The 19,172-nt window shown below is 35.4% G+C and overlaps 1 protein-coding gene across 1 annotated transcript; it reads right to left on the bottom strand.

The window, feature by feature from the left end:
- Positions 1-13,565: 13,565 nt before the first annotated feature.
- Positions 13,566-17,269, bottom strand: LOC140009942 (uncharacterized). Its single transcript, XM_072056289.1, has 10 exons — positions 17,063-17,269; positions 16,664-16,837; positions 16,356-16,549; positions 16,108-16,246; positions 15,943-16,041; positions 14,849-14,961; positions 14,703-14,759; positions 14,390-14,611; positions 14,165-14,301; positions 13,566-14,077 (listed from the first exon to the last, which is right to left on the bottom strand). The coding sequence occupies exons 1-10, from the start codon at positions 17,267-17,269 to the stop codon at positions 13,566-13,568; spliced, it is 1,854 nt and encodes a 617-aa protein (XP_071912390.1).
- Between the last annotated feature and the right edge of the window lie 1,903 nt (positions 17,270-19,172).

The raw sequence follows: 19,172 nt of genomic DNA, 5'->3' as shown, positions 1-19,172 counted from the left end.
TAGGGTCCCTGATAATAAAAGGACTAAATTGGGACCTAGAGCCCTTAAAAGTGTGATCGTTGGCTATGCAGAAAATTCGAAAGCCTATAGACTACTTGATCTTGGTTCAAATATAATAGTTGAGTCAAGGGATGTTGAGTTCTTTGAAAATAAGTTTCTTAAAGACTCAACAGTTACTATAGGTCCATCCTCTCCAAATGCAACTTCTTCTAGTGGTACAAAAAGAAAAGAAATTGATACTCCTAGTGAACCTAGGAGGAGTCAGAGACAAAGAAAAGAAAAACAATTGCCCCACGACTTTGTGTCTCTTCAAGCTATTGCTTTTCTAGTAGAAGGAAATAGAGATTCTCTACTAAATAAAACTCCAATTTTTGTTGAGTGTAGAGGATGATCCTAAAATATATGATGAAGCTATGAAATCGAGAGATGTTGCATTTTGGAAAGAGGCTGTGAATGATGAAATGGACTCAATATTGTCTAACAATACTTGGGTTCTTGTGGACTTGCCTCAAGGTTCTAAACCTATTGGTTGTAAGTGGGTATTTCGCAAGAAATATGCCACTGATGGAACTATTCTTACTTATAAGGCTAGGTTAGTAGCTAAAGGCTATAGGCAAAAGGAAGGAATAGACTATTTTGACACATATGCACCTGTGGCTAGAATAACCTCTGTTAGAGTACTACTAGCCTTAGCTTCTGTTTTTAGCTTTCATGTGCATCAAATGGATGTTAAAATAGCTTTCTTAAATGGTGATTTGAATGAGGAGGTGTACATGGAACAACCGGAAGGTTTTATACTCCCGGGTAATGAACATAAGGTGTGTAAGTTAGTGAAGTCTTTATATGGCTTGAAACAATGGCATGAGAAATTCGAATCTGTCTTACTCTCTAGTGGATTTAGGTACAATAATGCTGATAAGTGCATTTATTCTAAATTTAATAGTGAGTATAGTGTAATTATCTGTTTGTATGTGGATGACATGCTAATTGTTAGTGCTACACTTAAAGGTGTAGTAGAAACTAAGAAGTATTTGTCTTCTAAGTTCAAAATGAAAGATCTTGGTGAAGTAGATACTATCTTAGGGATTAAAGTTAAAAGACATAGTGGGGGTTTTGCCTTGTCTCAATCACATTATGTTGAGAAAATATTAAACAAGTATCAACATTTAAGTGTGAAAGAAGTTGGTACCCCTTTTGATCCTAACTTTAAGTTGTATGAGAATACCGGTAAACCAATAGCTCAACTAGAATATGCTAGTGTTATTGGTAGTCTTATGTATGCAATGAATTGCACTAGACCGGATATTTCATACTCGGTTTGTAGACTAGCTAGATACACTAAAAATCCAAGTAAAGATCATTGGAAAGCTATTTGTAGAGTGCTTGGTTATCTTAAAAGAACTCAAGATCTTGGACTCTTTTATAATAGTTTTCCTAGTGTTCTTGAGGGATTTTCAAATGCTAGTTGGATTACTAGTATCAGTGAGTAAAAACCAACTAGTGGTTGGATTTTTATGCTTGGTGGAGGAGCTATCTCATGGGCTTCAAAGAAGCAAACGGTGATAACTCATTCAACCATGGAAGCTGAATTTATTGCACTATCTTCAGCTTATAAAGAGGCTGAGTGGCTAAGAGATCTTTTACTCGATATTGATTTTGGCCTAGACCAATGCCTCCAACAACTATCTTTTGTGATAGTGAAGCTACTATGTCTAGAGCATTGAATAAAGTTTACAATGGTAAGTCTAGACATATAAGTTTGAGACATGCATTTATAAGACAAATGCTTGCAAATGATGTTGTCAGTATTGTGTTTGTAAGAACACACAAAAACTTGGCGGATCCGTCAACTAAACCTCTCACAAGAGAGTTAGTGAATGTGACAACATCCGGAATGGGATTAAAACCCTTATACTAAAATCACTTAGCAATGGTAACACAATCTTTCTTCTAGTACTACCCCTAGTTTGGAAGGTTTAAAGGGTAATAACAAGTTGCTTCAAGTGATAGTGAACACTACATTTTGTGTGTAGACCATTCCAATTAGTAGTGTTATGTGTTACTCTTAAGTGAGTAGGATGAGAAGTAACTCTTAATAAACATATTTCTTGTGTTTTATTTGTTAAAACTAGAAATATAGTTTACCTATATGGTCATAGAAGTGGTGCCGCTTCTAACAAGAGTTTTGGGTGATCTCTTGTATATAATCATGAATAGGATGAGCACATGGCCAGTAATAGTGTTACAGATGGTTGTGAATATATAAATGCTACATGATTCATGTATGTAATATTTCTTATTTTTGTGAATTTAAGCAATCTAGCCACCAAGGGCTTCACTTAAATGTGTATTTCGGTTTGGTGACCAGAAGACTCCTTAGGAGTTAAGCGTGCCCACGCTAAGTGATCACGCTTAAAGATCAGAATTCCAGTTACAAAACAGAGACTTCTTATGAGTTAGACGTGCCCACGTCTAATCCGGAACTAGTTAAACGTGCCCACGCTAAGTGATCACGCTTAAAGATCAGAGTTCCGGTTACAAAACAGAAGACTTCGTATGAGTTAGACGTGCCCACGTCTAATCCGGAATGATCAAATCAGACGGAAACTTAATTTTTCAGCAAGGGAAGTTTAAGACGAGAGTTACTTTCCTTGATGCATGAACTTTCAGTGTTAGTTTGACTTTCTATTTTGCAAACTAAGTGGGGGATTGTTGATGTAGTTTGCAAAATAGGAAAGGTTTGCACCTTTTGAAGCACCCTTTCACAGTGAAACTTCATGTTCCTTTGAAATGGTACATGTGAGCAGTTTCTAACAGTTTTCTAAATATTGTGGGTGTATAAATCAATGAGTTGAACACCAGAAATCCAATTGAAGCATTTTTATTCTTGACTAGACAAATCCAAGAACTTGCTACTTGGTTGTCTAATTAGAATTTATTGTATCCTAGAGTTTTTGCCCAAAAACCGGATTAGCAAGATAGTGGGGGCAATCAAACTTCAAGAAAAGTGATTACACGCCTTGAATTCATCAACTCTTGATCCCCGTTTATGTAAACTTATTTCTATAGAATTCTCTCTTGATTTTTTCTGGTTTGACTCAGTGCAATCTTGTCCTTCTATATTATATTTTTCCTACATGAGCTTCAACATAGTAGACTCCAACATCGTTACAGTCAATATGCAAATTGTGACGACCCCACCTCCCCCTAGGGCGTACCCCAGGGTTTAGCGGACCGTCTGCCCAACTCTCGTCAGGACTTACTCACGCGTAACTCGAGAAAGATACTGCGTCCATAGAGAAGAAATGAAACAACAATATCAAACTTAACATATACATTGATGCTCAAATCTAGATACAAAGCTTCTACATGCCCAGATACTTTCAAGTGTTTACAATTCAAGTACAAAGAACCCTTGTTGGGTGCTAGCGCGAGTAAAATTTCAAAATTCAAAATAACTAAACTACGCTAATCTGTACACGTCTCACGCCTCACTAGTACCCCCTGTAAGGAAAACAAATGACGTGGAATGAGTTAAAAATCCAGTGAGGTTCCAAATAGCAAGTTGATCATTATTTAAAAATACAAATATCAACGTAGCAAAAGAACGAGCATAAAAAATTCATAAAAGTGAACAATACACTTCAAGTAGCAAATTTCCAAGTGAACGAGTGAAAAAATTCTTTTCTAAAAGAAACAATAATACTACGAATAACAATCCATATGTAAGGATATCAATGGCTCTCAGGAGCCAAATTTTTCATTGCTTCACCAGAGCTTGATCAAGTATTAGTTGACACTCCGTCAACTTTCAAGAAAAGTAACCAGTCCAGTAGTACTTCGCTTAACTCCAATTCGTCCACCATTCAACCCCCTTACCGGGCCCGAACACCAACTAAACACTGGTGGTAATACTCGAGTATACCGATTAGTCGAGGAGATAACACTCCACTCGACATCACTAACTACCCATGGTTCGTTATCTAATCGACCAAACCCTTGCCGACTCGACTCGATTAACTAGCCAGTGGGGTTTGGGTTCCCAAGATTGTCGATGAGATAACATCTCCAATCGATTGAATCAAAATAAAAGTACGGAGACGGGAATGAGAGGCACCTCCCACTCGGATTGAGTGTGGTACATACTGCCACTCCACACTTACAATTCAAGTACAAGTATATCAAGTTAATTGCAACAATAAACAAATATATATCATATTAGGACAAGTGCGATAAAGTACACTCTTACCCGATCAAACAAATCACATGTTATTTATTTACATTGATCAAGTATTGAAAACAAGTGTCCAGTTCAATCAGGTATTTGGAAGCACTCACCAAAATGTAGTGCTTTTCAAAAATCACGTTCAGATCCAACTCCTTGGTTGGAGTCCAAATCTGAGATAAAATATCATTGACTAATTAAAACTCTCTAGAGTTCGAAACATAGGAGTTTCGCTTCAAGAAAATCAAGTAAATGCAACTCATTTAAGTAGTATTCAAGATACTTATCAAAAGTCGAAAAATTTATGCTAGCTCGTTTAGTTTCGGTAAGGAAGCGATTAAAACTTTAAAACTCCCATTGGAGTCAAAAGAACGAGGAAAACGTATTTCTAGTAGTCGTTATTTCATTTCTCAATGGTACAAGTTCGGCCAAATTCTAACTTATATACCTCGATAAAAGAAAACGCAATAACCTAGATGGTTCAAGTGGTATTCGCTCTCAAGTCTTGCTTAAGTCGCAAGTATATCTACCTAACCCTCGAGTGTAAATTTGGGCAGCACGCCCTTTGTATTTACCTATTTTTCAGCCATTTATGGCTCCATTCTTTTCCTCAATCAGTCCCAAAGTCACACACCAAATAATCTCATTTCAATAGCCGTTCAATAGATTCAACGTCATACAATTACAAAACCATGCTACAGAAATGACCGGAAATAAGGGTTAAAGCAAAATGTAAAAAGACAGGTTTGACGTCTCTTAGCGTAACGGTCACAACCAAAGCTACGCTTATCAGATTGGGGTAAAATTTATACTATTTCGAAGCTAAGACAGGGGGTTACAACTTTGGTGAAGACCACTTAACCCAGTTCATAGTGTATCTTGGTCAAATTTTCAAATTACAGAACCAGAATCTCACCAACAGACTAGTTAACCGCACTATGTTCAAATGACAATAACTCAGGCTACAGAAGTCCGATTGAGGTGTTTTCAGGGCTGGCTAAGACATAGCACTACAACTTTTATATTTTGGCCAAATACTAATTCAGCACGGATCAGGGTAAACAGACTCGGTCAGATTGGTGCAATATCAACACTGTCCATAGAGCTCTACCTATGGCAGTCAGGGGTATTTTTATCTTTTCATGTGTTACAGTGCTCGGATTGAATTGAAATTTTGCAGGTAGCTATAAAATATCATTCCCTACAACCTTTATGTTTTGTACTAAGCCTAATTAAGCCTCCATCATGGTCAAACAGAATCAGGCAGAACAGAGCAATGAAGAATCTCAATTCTGGAATTTAAGGTATTCAAGGTGTAACTTCACATTTCTAGTTTAAAACCACTACTACTACCTCCTATACAAGCCTACATACACCATATACCATCCAAACAACAAGAATTACAAGTGAACCATTCAAAACCCTAACTCAAAACTCATCACTACAATCATCAAAATCACTTAAATTAGGTATTACCAAGCATGAATTCAAGTTACTACATAACTCAAACAAGAGTAAGGGAAAAAAGAAAGGATGGTCAGCCATAATACCTCAATAAAAGGGCTTGCAAGAGTTATCCTTCACCTTTCTTTGTGAAATTTAGCTCCCTAAGCTTTCCAAACTCTCAATTTGCAAGTTAATCGGTTTAGTTTTCTTGTTTTCTCACTCAATCAAGCAAAACCCAAGATGGATTGAAGTTCTCTTCTCCCTTTTTTTCTCTCCTAGGTTCGGCCAAGAGGAATGAAAAATGAAGGGAAAATGAAGTCCAAGAAGGTTATAAGGCTTAGTCCTAATTTGAGTCAAAGATGCATGGATTGATGCCACTTGTCACCACCAATTTTCATCTCAATTTTTTTCTTTTCTCTTGGTTCTTGAAGTCAAAAATTTCAGCCACCTTGATCAGATTCAGGGCTGATATTTAGGCTCTAATAACAATGAGATTAACTTGATAAAATGGTGGTCAAATGGTATGTTCAATCGGTAGTGAACGATTCCCGTCGGTTCGAGCCGATTTTCCTTAAATCGCGTATATTAGGGTTTTAACTTATCATTCACTAACTTATTATTATCACTTCTAATCACACACTTAATATCATCTAAACCTCACTCTTAAGCACCCAATTTGATCCACCCTCCGTACCGGCTAGTCACACTACGGATAGACGTAAAAATCCTAATTTATCGTAACAATGAGAGTAAAAAGGATTAGGGAAGTGGGGAAGTGGATGTGTATTAAAATGATTGTAAAGTAATAAATTTCAAATTAAAGGGAATTTTAAGAAAAATATAAGGAAAGGAAATTTTAAGAAAAATATAATACGAGTTGTCACACAAATTATCTTTGATCTTTCTGGCGATTAAATAAAAGGACACTAAAGTTTCTGATAGTGATTGCTTTAGACGTTGCCTTTTTTTTGAAATGTCATCATCAAGCATGCCTTTCTGGTTGTTTGAGAAAAATAAAGCAAAACTTAGATACATGTAAGGTGCAATCTGATAGAAGCTTGATGGTCTGTTGATACGAACCCGATTCTCCAAGGACCGCTCGAGAAGAAATCTAATCGATCAAGCAACAGAAGGATCTACCTTGACTAGGGTATGAAGCAATAACTACCTTGCTAGACCTAAAGAGAACCCATCTCTAGAAATCTAGTGGATTGGTTATTGGCTTGAAAGAACAAGATGATGTGATTATTTTGCTTTGAACACCACAAGTACCCAAGCTAAATACTTAATATAGTTCAAGAAGAAACTCATGTTCCATCAAAGAACTCCATAAAAGGAGACAACTCACTTTTATTAATTCATCTTTCAAAACATTGTCTTACAATGGAATAGAATAGGCTTATTTATAGTTAAAACCTAAACTACTAAGACTAATCCAATAATACAAGCTTCCTAATTTGACTTTGGAAAGACTAACAAAATACAAAACCTAACATGAAAAGACTACCTTATATCGGCCCAACTTGAGGTTTAACTTGGCCGATTATTTCACCACTAATTAATGACTAAATTAACACTAAAATATTAAAAAATAACATAATGACTCAAGACTTAATTATGAACATAAATTCCACATTAAATGTGGCTCCTCCACCACTTGAATCAGATGAACTCGTTTCCAATCTTCATTTTCAAGTCTCTCAACATGTTGTGGGACAATTTCTTCACTTTGAACCGTGCGAACCAGAAGACTTCATGCATGTTAGACATGCCTGCGTCTAACTTAGTTCGATAAACCTCGTGCTCGCATCATTCCCCTCATCTTAAAAAGATTTGTCCTCAAATTTTGGGAAAAAATGATGGAAGAACAAACGAGCAGCATATATACTCCACTTTCAGCATTATGCGCAATTGAATTGTCATGGCCTCCGTAAGAAGTGTAGGATCAAAAGTAGAAGTTCTACCTTCCTTTGACATATTGATGTAACCTGCAAAAGAGTTAGCAGAGAAAAATTTTCCTCACTCGCTCCTTCACGTATTTACACTCAATCCTCGTGTATCACTCAAGTATTTAAATACTCTAATGATCTCACCAATTAAGTTCTCAAGGCCACTTGATCAACTCCTTGAAGAAACTAGAGTTCCTTCTAGCATTAAACAACATAACAACTTGAATCAAGTAAAATTGTGGTAATTTTTATGAAAGCAAGACACAACTGACCTGGACAAATTTTGACTCAAAACTGACCTCAAAGATCTAAAAATGACTGGAATTATTCTAGAATTGACTAAGAATAGTGGCTTAAGGAAACAAAAGCAAACAAAGAAAGAAAGACCAAGAAAGTCTCTAACTGACACAATTTTGACTTACGGCTATAAAATTAGGAAACAAGCTGGAACACTTGACAAAATTTGGAAACTAATCCCTTTTCCCAATGAAACAAGGGCTGGATGAATGAAATACGGCGGTTCCAATAGAATTTAGCTCAACAAAAATCAGATTTGGAAGCTGCCCAATCCGCTTGTGTTTTGGAAAAGGAAGTTGGTGGCTATTTGCTTTCTTTTTGTTTTTCAGCAGATTTAAAATCCCTCCAAAAACACAATTGGTACTTTGTTTAGAATGTCTAAAGGTCTAGATTCATGGCTGAGCAGATTTTTTTTTTGTTTAGTCACAACAGCCAAGAAACTCGGATTCAAGGAAATCTAGGGTTTTGTACTTCTTACTTAACCCGATGAAGATGTAGTTCAAGGTTTCTAAGAAAAATCTGAATTATTGTAGTAAGATACTCAAGATTTGTAGAATGTAGCTCAAGAATTCAAGAAACACAACGAAGTTCCCAAGACTTCCCAAAACAGCCCAAGAAAGTGTTCAATATTTCCAAATTTCCAGCTATAGTTTCAAGGAGTTCAAGAACCAAGTTTTTGGTCTTCAAGAATTTCAAGATTGATATTTGTACAATCAAGAACTTCAAAAAAATCCAGAATTTGATCCAAGAATTTCAAGAACAAGGCATGTATAGCCACACACAAGTCATGACTAACAAAAGTTGTGATAGAAACCCTAACTTGTTTCGTGGATTCCTTCACAACAAGACAAGGCCAGAATTTTTTGTTTTTGTAACTGAAACATGAAATTAAATAACCAAACACACTTTAACTCCAGAATATGTGAAGAACAACAAAAATTAACACCAATAGATTCGGGCAAAAATTGACAATAAGACCCGAGACATGACAAGGAACAAAACCCTACAACTCTTCTACACATAACCACAGATGGATACCAAAAACAAAGAAGCAAACACGAAAATACAATCTGGATTTTTTTATACAGATGAATAGTAACTCAGATGAACAGTGACGGTACAGTATGATGAACAATAATGCAACAGGTATGATGAACAGTAACTGCTACAATATATGAACAGTACCTAAAAAAATTTTTTTTACTACTCAAATCAGGGTCATGACTTCACTTGAAAGAAGTTTAATGGGAGTTAAACTTTTGAAAAACCTATTTCCAAGAATGTAATTACACCAAGAAATTTCAACCTCGATAAATCAAAGGGGTAGGTTAGACTCAAGCAATAAAATAAAAAAAACAAGAATCAAATTTTTTTTTGTTTCTTTTAAATCAAAAAGGCAATGAGGGTTTTGGTAGAAAAACAAGAAAAGAAAAGGATATTAACATGAATCAAGAGTCGAAACTCTGATACCAACTGATACGAACCCGATTCTCCAAGGACCGTTTGAGAAGAAATCGAATCGATCAGACAGCGGAAAGATCTATTTTGACCAGGTTATGAAACAATAACTATCTTGCTAGAACTAAAGAGAACCCGTCTCTAGAAACCTAGTGGATTTGTTATTGGCTTGAAAGAATAAGATGATGTGATCATCTTATCTTGAACACCATAAGTACCTAAATTAAATACTTGATATAGTTCAAGAAAAAACTCATATTCCATCAAAGAACTCCATAAAAGGAGACAACTCATTTTTATTAATTCATCTCTCAAAAAGTTGTCTTACAATAGAATAGAAGAGGTCTATTTATAGTCAAAACCTAAATTACTAAGACTAATCCAATAATACAAACTTCCTAATTCGACTTTGGAAAGACTAACAAAATACAAAACCTAACATGAAAAGACTGCCTTATTTCGGCCCAACTTGAGACTTAACTTGACCGATTATTTCATCACTAATTAACGACTAATTAACACTAAAATACTGAAAGATAACATAATGACTCAATACTTAATCATTAACATAAATTTCGCATTAAATGTGACTCTTTCACCACTTGAATGAGATGAACACGCTTCCAATCTTTACTCTCAAGTCCCTCAATATGTTTTGGGACAATTTCTTAACTTTGAACCATGCGAACCAAAAGACTTCATGCATGTTAGACATGCCTGTGCCTAACTTAGTTTGATAAACCTTATGCTCACATCATCTATGGTTTCTCAAGTGATGGGGTGTTGGAGATGCTGGTTTGACATTTTCCTTGGAGATGATTTCAATTTCCACAGCTGTAGTTTCTTGTTCGTGAATTGAGTGGACGCTGCAGATAAGATGCGCAAAAAATTTCACTCATGTGCAACACAAATAAATTAAGAGAATAACACTCATGTGCAACATAAATAAATTTTCACTCATGTGCAACATTTTATTGATGCTTTACTACATAACTAACCTAAAAGTTGTATTGTTAAAACTAATAGTCAATTTAATTTACGTTATGAATTAATAATTTCGACACTTTTAATGTAATTATTTTTACGTTTGTTAGTGAGAGAGTCTAAATACTTGGCACAAACATGAAAATAAAAATTCAAATATTAATGGAGGTTATGTTTCAGACCTCTAAATTTGCTTGTGAAAAAAATGCTTTACATAGATAGTGTAGAAAAAATTAAATCGGATAGTAGTTGACCAAATCAAACACAATTAAAATTGGGAATGAATTAAGAAAAAGTTGAAAAATTCATTTTTTGACATTATTTTTTTCAGGCACTTTCATTTATTTTTCTATTTTTTAAGGTTTTCTTAATTTCTCTTAATTTGAGTTTGATACTTAAAAATTTTATGCTATTTATCTTTGACATTCCCTCAAGAATTTTTTTTAAATTTCAATTGCAATCTTATTTTCTACATTTTGTCAAATATACCATGGTATTTTGACAAAACACCATAAAAGATATTTTTATATGTGTACTGTTTTATTGATAGTATAGTTAATGTATGTAGGAGGATGCTTCTTCTATTTTGAAGGTTTAATTGTCAATGAAAAGGAGTTAATTTGTCACTCCAACCCAAAAACAAAATTACATACCTTTTAGAGTACGTAGCAATGCTTGAAAATGGAGTGTATCCTTTCAATGAACATTTCTACTGAAACAGCGCCGGTTTTGAGCTCCCGGCTGTGGCAAGTGAAATGAGAGTACCTCCGGACTGGTGGGGCGACGAGAAGAGCCATTGCGAAGCCAATAATAATTCCCTTAGTCTGGGAACCACTGTTCTGGAGAGGAACCACCTCATGATGTGATTAGTGATAGTAAATAAACGGGAACTAAAAAGAAAGAATTTAAATTTCTAACTGAGGCTAAAACTCTAAAGACTTGATATCCCAAGCAAAGAATGTATTGTAGGATCATCCATTTATAATTATAACCGTTAAATTGTTATAAGGGATAATTTCAAAAACCTCCCTTGAGGTTTTCGATAATTTCACTGACTTCCCCTAAAGTTTATAAAATTATAAAAACCTCCCTTGAGGTTAAGATTTGATAACAAAATTAGTACGATTAAAAAAAGTAACATTAAAAAATATTTTAACAAAAGAGATGAAACTTTTATTTCATAAATACCTCTTATGCATGTATATAAGTTGTATTAGTAAAAGAATAGAAATAATTAAAAGTTAGAAACAATTAACACATATATTTTACCGCTCAAAAAGTTCACATTTAATAAATTATAGAGTGAATGGCCGAAATAGTCACTAAACTATTCAAAAGCAACCTTTGATCATCAAATTTTTTTTGGCCAAAAAGGTCACTAAACTCACATAAACGTGCCAGCAAAGTCATTTTATCAATTTTTACCGGTGAATCATCCGGTTACAAGGCTTTATTGAGTGGAGGAATATTTGTGAGGGGGCAAAAATGTTCAAAAAAAGGGCAAACCTGTTTCTTCCTTCAAGCCGTGTTGGTATGGGGAAATTGTCTTCTAGTGTGAGAGAGACTAAAGTAAAATTGTACTCTTTTCCATGCATCAAGATCACGGTTCCAGTAAAGTGCAAGATTCCCTTCCACTTATTATTTAACTCTTTCCTTGCATCAAGATCATCACCATTGTCATTATCTCCGTCTTTGTCTTCTAGTGTGATGTCAAGCTATGATGATACTTGTCTTTCTCTCTGAGTTGTCAGTTGGGCATGGAGTTTATGGGTTCGTAACTTGGCTCTTGATGGCATTATTTGCAACGGGCACCTTTCTCTTTGCTTGATTTTTGATAGATCTGAGCCTTTTTTTTTTTTTTGTTCATATAATTTTAGCTTGACAAACTGAAACAGTCGAGAGATGGGTTTTTGCTCCTCCTCTCTGTTTAGCTTATGATTTCTTCATAACCCAGTTCGAGGATTCCACTGGGTTGAAATTTTGAAATTTAGATCTAATTGTCAAGGAAGGAGAGGAGAGGAGGGAAGGGGGATCGAGGTAGATGAAGGGAGAAGAGGGGAGGGGAAGGGTGGAGAGAGAGTGCGGTGGTAGAGAAGGAGAAGGAGGAGGAAAAAGGAGAGAATGATGTTGGTACTTTTCTTATTAATTACATTTACCTTCTATAAAATTTGGCCACAATACAGATTAACAAAATGGAGCTTTCTTGTGTTTCTTGTGTTGTGATAGTACCCATCAGCATCTTTTTCTCCATCCAACCAATCTCTATCGAATTCCCTCTCATATTGACTTCTCTTGCCACGCTGATGGCTTCAGGATTGTCTTTCATCTTCAAATTCTCTTTCATCGAGAACTTTTGGCATCTGAGTCATCAGTCTAGCAAATATTTTTTTTTGGTACGACTTGCAAGGAAGGAAGAAACAGGTTTGCCATTTTTTTGGGACATTTTTACCTATTCACAAGTATTCCTCCACTCTACATAGCCCTTAACCCTGTAACCGGATGATTTAACGGTAAAAGTCGGTAAAATGACTCTGCTGGCGTGTTTATGTGAGTTTAGTGATCTTTTTGGCCACAAAAAATGTTTGATGATCAAAGGGTGTCATTTTGAATAGTTGAGGGACCATTTTAGCTGCTCAGTCTAAATTAAATAACACAAATAAGCAATAAAATTGAAAACGTAATTTTGGATAGAATATTTTCCCTGCTTTATTGAGAGAAAATGTTACATATATATACATGAACTAACACCTATCTGTTAGGAAAGTTAACTGTCAATCAGTTAGAGTTCTATAATTAAGCTTTCCCTATAATCAAGCTATTCTTATAATTAAGCTATCCCTATAATCAAGCTATTCACAATAAATTTCTATATTAATTCTGTAACACTCCCCCTTAAATTGGAACATAGATGTTACTCATGCCAACTTGTTACAAAAGTAATCAACTCGAACCCCATGTAGAGCCTTCATAAAGAGATCTTCCAACTGTTCTCCAATCCTTACAAATCCTGTAGAAATCAAGACCTGCTATATTTTCTCATGAATAAAATAACAATCTATTTCGATGTGTTTTGTTCGCTCATGAAATACGGGATTGGATGCAATATGAAGAGCCGCTTGGTTATCACACCACAATTTTGCAGGCATTGAGGTTTTGAGACCTACCTCAGTTAGAAGTTGATTTATCCACATGATTTTATATATCGATTATGCCATAGTTCTATATTCTGACTCTGCACTCGATCGCGAGACAACATTTTGCTTCTTACTCTTTCTTGAGACCAGGTTTCCTCCAACAAAGATACAGTATCCAGTTGTAGATCTTCGATCTGCCTTGGATTCTTTCCAATCAATATCTAAAAAACACTCAATCCTAGTATGACCATGATTGTTATACAGAATACCACGTCCAGGAGCTCCTTTTAAATAACACAAAATTTGTTCTACAGCTGCCCAATGATTAATGGTAGGATTAGACATGTATTGACTAACAACACTAACTGAATACGCAATATCTGGACGAGTTACTGTAAGATAATTCAACTTTCCAACCAATCTTCTATACCTCCCAGGATCTTCTAACAATTCACCTTCTTTTGTGAGCTGCAAGTTAGGAATCATTGGGGTACTAGCTAGTTTAGCTCCCAATTTTCCCGTTTCAGATAGTAAGTCAAGAACATATTTTCTTTGGAACAAGAATATCCCTTTCCTACTCTTTGCTACCTCAATACCCAAAACATACTTTAACAATCCCAAATCCTTTGTCTAAAATTGACTATGGAGAAAAGTTTTAAGAGATGAAATACCTGCAGCATCATTCCCAGTGATAACAATAATATCTTCCACATATACTACTAACAAAATAATACCAACTTCTGACTGTTTGTAGAAAACAGAATGATCAGATTTGCTTTTCTGCATCCCAAACCTTTCAACTGCTAGACTAAAATTTTCAAACCAAACACAAGGACTTTGTTTCAACCTATACAAGGACTTCCGAAAATGAAACAGACTCCCCCTAAGCAACAAACCCAGGTGGTTGCTCCATATAAACTTCCTCTTGGAGGTCTCCATGAAGAAAGGCACTCTTGATATCTAGTTGATGCAAAGACCAATTATGAGTGGTTGCCATAGAAATGAATAACCTGACAGATGTCAACTTAGCAATACGAGAAAAAGTGTTAGAATAATCCTCTCCATAGATTTGGGCATAGCCTTTGGCAACAAGACAAGCTTTCAACCGAGCAACCGACCTATCAAGATTGAATTTAACTGCAAAAATCCACTTACTCCCAATAGCCTTCTTCCTTACAGGTAAATTGACTAAATTTCAAGTATCATTACCATCTAAAACATTCATCTCCTCTATCATAACATTGTGCCACCCGGGATGGGATAAGGCTTCATGAACAGTTTTAGGAAGGGAGATAGAGTCAATAGATGTAATAAAGGAACAAGAAAAGATAGGTAAATGATTATAAGATACACACAAAGACACAGGATAAGCGCATTGACGCTTGCCTTTGCGAAGAGCAATAGAAAGATCATCACTTGAGACAGGATCTGATGACGAAGGAACTAGTTCAGGGCATGCATCTAGAGGCTTTTGTCGTCAAGAATATACTTGAGTAATTGGAGGTTTAGTAGGGGAAGAACTTGAAGATGTGATAGTATAGATTAACAAATCATCATCCTCCTCCTGACATGAATGAGATGGAGTAAAAGGTGCATTTTCAAGAAAAATAACATCAACTGACACAATGTACCTGCCAAGACTAGGACAATAACATCTATATTCTTTTTGGACACAGGAATAACCAAGAAAAATACATTTCAATGATTTGGGGTCTAATTTAGTGACTTGAGGATGAGAGTCGCGGACAAAACATGTACAACCAAAGATATTAGATTCGATGGGAAACAAAAGTCTATTTGGAAAAAGAGTATTATAAGGAGTTCCACCATTAAAAACAGATGAAGGCAGACGATTGATTAGAAAGCAAGCTGTGGACACTGCATCAGCCCAAAAATATTTATGAACATGCATTTGAAATGATAAGGCTCTTGCAGTTTTGAGCAAGTGTCTATTCTTTCATTCTGCTACCCCGTTTTGGGATGGTGTATCCACACAAGAGGTTTGATGAATAATACCATTTTACACCATATAAGATTGAAAATGTGCGAATAAATATTCTTTGGCATTGTCGCTTCGCAATATTTGTACAGAACGCTTAAATTGAGTCTTAACCTCAGCACAAAAAGCACAAAAATGAGAAAATAATTTCGAATGATTTTTCATTAAATATAACCAAGTCATACGAGAATAGTCATCGACAAAAGTAACAAAATACTTGAATCCAGTTTTAGAAATGACTGGACTAGGTCCCCAGATATCTGAATGAACTAATGCAAAAAGAGCATCCGCTCATTTATTGACCCTAGGGCTCAAATTAACACAATGATGGTTGGCAAACTGACAAGACTCAAAATCTAATGAAGACAAACTCTGAAATTTTGGACAAAGTTTCTTTAACAAAGGGAGAGAAGGATGACCCATCCTACAATGTGTTTCAAATGGAGTTACAATTCCAGAACAAGTTATGGATTTTGGTATCTGTGTGTCAAGGATGTAAAGACCTCCAGATTCAAGCCCTTTACCAAAAATCTGTTTTGTCACAAGATCCTGAAACAAGCAATAATCAGGAAAGAATTGGGCAGAACAATTAAGGGTACGAGTAAGTTTACTTACAGAAATTAGATTAAAAGACAACTCAAGCAAACTTAAGACAGATGACAATGAGATTAATGGAGTGGGGTTAACTGAGCCTGATCCAAGAACACGAGATTTTGACCTATTAGCTAAGCTAATTGTAGATACAGATGTGTGGCTGAAAGATAGAAAATAGACTAGAATCACCTGTCATATGATCTATGGCATCAGAATCAATTACCTATTTGGAGAACAAGGACACAAGGCATGTGTTTGGTTTACCTAACTCAGCGATGATAGTTACATGAGTAGATGAAGACTTTAATGATTCTTGGTACTGAGAAAATTTAGCAAATTCATCTGCAGAGATCGTAACAAAATTGTCATGGTTAATCGCATCATTGATAGAAGCAATATGTGCGGATTGAGTTCTCTGGCTCCTGTACTGCAATCTCTTGCAATCAGGTTTCATATGACCTGACTTATGACAATAGTGACACACAATCACTTCTACATTCTGTCCTCGCGTGTCAATTTCTTTACCACCACATTTGTATTGCTATTTTCTAAATTTATATTTGTTAGTTTGACTAACAAGAGCACTGCTGGACTGAACAGATTGGGAATTCTCTGTGCGAAGTACCCTACTAAACACATCTTGCAAGAATGAGATCTCAGGACTCGAAAGAATCTGAGATTTAGCAGCTTCAAATTCAGGTGAAAGACCAGCCAAAAAACTCATAATCGCCATCTGTTCCCGTTGATTTTGCTGAGCTTTCACATTAGAACTAAACAGTAATAACTAATTAAACTCTTCATAAGTTTTCTTAAAATCCATAAAATAAGTCATGATGGACTTATCTTGTTTCTCTGCACGATAAAAGGCTTGACACACCTCATATATGCGAGAAATATTCCCTTTACCAGAATAAAAAAATTCTAAATACTCCATTAACTCCTTAACAAATTCACAGTGATTAATTAAACCAATTACCTCACTGTTAATAGAATTCCGTATTTGGAGGAACAATCTGGCATCTTCCCTTAACCATGTCTGTCTTGAACCATCTTTTGGAGGATGATCAATCAGATGATTATCTTGATCAATACTTTGCAGATAAAGACGATCCGTTTTACTCCAATCAAGATAGTTAGAATTATTGAATTTGTGGTCCGTGATCTTAGACATCACAGGAACCATATCAGACGTAACGACGAACTTCGTTTCTGCCACGGGTTCAGAATTAATAGAAAAAAAGAACAGATCTGAACTCTTTAAAACAAGAGTGAAGAATAGAACACAGATGTGTGCTATATAAAACCAGATGAAACGAATGATGACTAATGAATTTTCTGGTAGCGGGCACAGACCTTAACCTTGATGGTAGGGCTATGACACCATGAAAACGTAATTTTTGATAGAATATTTTCCCTACTTTATTGAGAGAAAATGTTACATATATATACACGAACTAACACCTCTCTGTTAGGAAATTTAACTGTCAATCAGCTAGAATCCTATAATTAAACTATCCCTATAATCAAGCTATTCCTATAATTAAGCTATCCCTATAATCAAGCTATTCACAATAAATTTTTACATTAATTCTGTAACAAAAACTAAACTAAAGATCACAAGATTCAACAAAACAGAATAGTCATCTCTTTCTACTTGATTATTCCTCTCTATTATTAGTTTTCTACTGCAGATTTGTTAAATTGATATGAAAATGCTGGTAGGTTGTAACCAATTACAACATTTGTTGGTAAAATTTTAATCCAAAATATCGAGTTTGTGACTAGATTGGTTGGGATCCATGGCTCAGAATGTGAGACCCCGTAATTTTCTCATTTTCTGGGTTTTAGTTTATTTAATGGCATATTTTTCTGCATTTTCTTGATTAGCAAAATTTCTAGATAATTTTTATGAGTGAATATTTTTTTTTAGATGATTTTCTAGTATCGGTTAGTTTTTGAGAAATTAAGAGCGTATATCGGACGTGGGACCCGCTAGTGCGGAAAGTTAGAAAAAATTCGATCAATTAGGTTAAGTTTGGGATGCTGGGATTAATTTACTAGGTGCTAAGAGATTATTAGAGGTTGTTATGGATGAGAGTGGAGAGACAAAAGGATAATCATGTATTAAATGAAGTGACAAGTGTCACTTGGTGACTAATCCTTGGACTTTGACTACACTATTCATTACTTTACCAAATAAATCAAAAAAAAAATTGACCCAAAAATCACTCAAAATTCAAGCTTCTTGGCCGGCCATCCTTCAAGGGAAAAGAAGAAAAACCTCTCCAAATTTCTTGCTCCAATCCAACAAACCAACCGATTAAATTTGAAAACTCTCCATAGAAATCCTTCTCCTAGTAGTTGTGAGGTGATTAGTGAAGTAGTTTGGAAGCTTAAGGTGCTAAGTGGTCTCTTTTCTTTGGTCCCAAAGTGAGTAGTGAAGGAACCCCTCTTCTCTATCTAATGATGTTTAATTAATAACTTGTGGTAACCTAAGAGATGATATTAGGTGTCATTTCATGATTTTGGTTGAGATTGATGACATTTTCTATTTATTCCTGATTTTTCTGATTTAATATGATTCATATGTTGTGGCCATGGATGATGATTGGAAATGATCTGGAATGAAGCCTTAGTGTGTCAATTGTAGTTATTTGCGGAAAATTTTCCGCATTGAACGGAAATTTTGGAAGTTAGGGTTTCGATTACCCCATTTCTGCCTGGCACTGTTCATCATAGTTAGAGGCCGAATTAGCCTTGGGTTAAAACATAAAAGTTGTAGGGAATGATATTTTAGAGATGCCTACAAAATTTCAGATCAATCGGAGTAGCGTAACTTATGAAAAAACTGAAATACCCTGCTGCCCTGTTTCTACCCGAACTTGATAATTGCTTCTGTAATTGGTTAATTTGGTTGGGAATACTTCTGATTTGATTGTTGACGTCTTCTTAAGAAATGTAGCTGGGTGTCTTATCTTTCGGATGGCTTTTTGGACTTAGGTAGCCTGAATTACGGTTCGTTAACCAGAATGCGGTTTGTTAACCTGTTTTTGCGGTTCTGGTTTAGTACATTGACATTTTGACCT

This window comes from Coffea arabica, chromosome 6e, assembly GCF_036785885.1.
Source record: "Coffea arabica cultivar ET-39 chromosome 6e, Coffea Arabica ET-39 HiFi, whole genome shotgun sequence".
In the NCBI taxonomy this organism is placed as follows: domain Eukaryota; kingdom Viridiplantae; phylum Streptophyta; class Magnoliopsida; order Gentianales; family Rubiaceae; genus Coffea; species Coffea arabica.
Note: the sequence above shows the minus strand (reverse complement) of the source record. Positions and strands in the feature narration are given on the sequence as shown.

Excerpts from the sequence above, each read along its gene's own strand:
- LOC140009942 (XM_072056289.1), bottom strand. The coding sequence starts at position 17,269 with ATGGTTCCTGTGATGTCTAAGATCACGGACCACAAATTCAATAATTCT. Across the intron at positions 16,247-16,355 it reads CATGTAACTATCATCGCTGA|CCACACATCTGTATCTACAA; the intron begins GTTAGGTAAACC and ends TCTATCTTTCAG. Across the intron at positions 14,302-14,389 it reads TATATGGAGCAACCACCTGG|TCTAGCAGTTGAAAGGTTTG; the intron begins GTTTGTTGCTTA and ends TGAAAATTTTAG.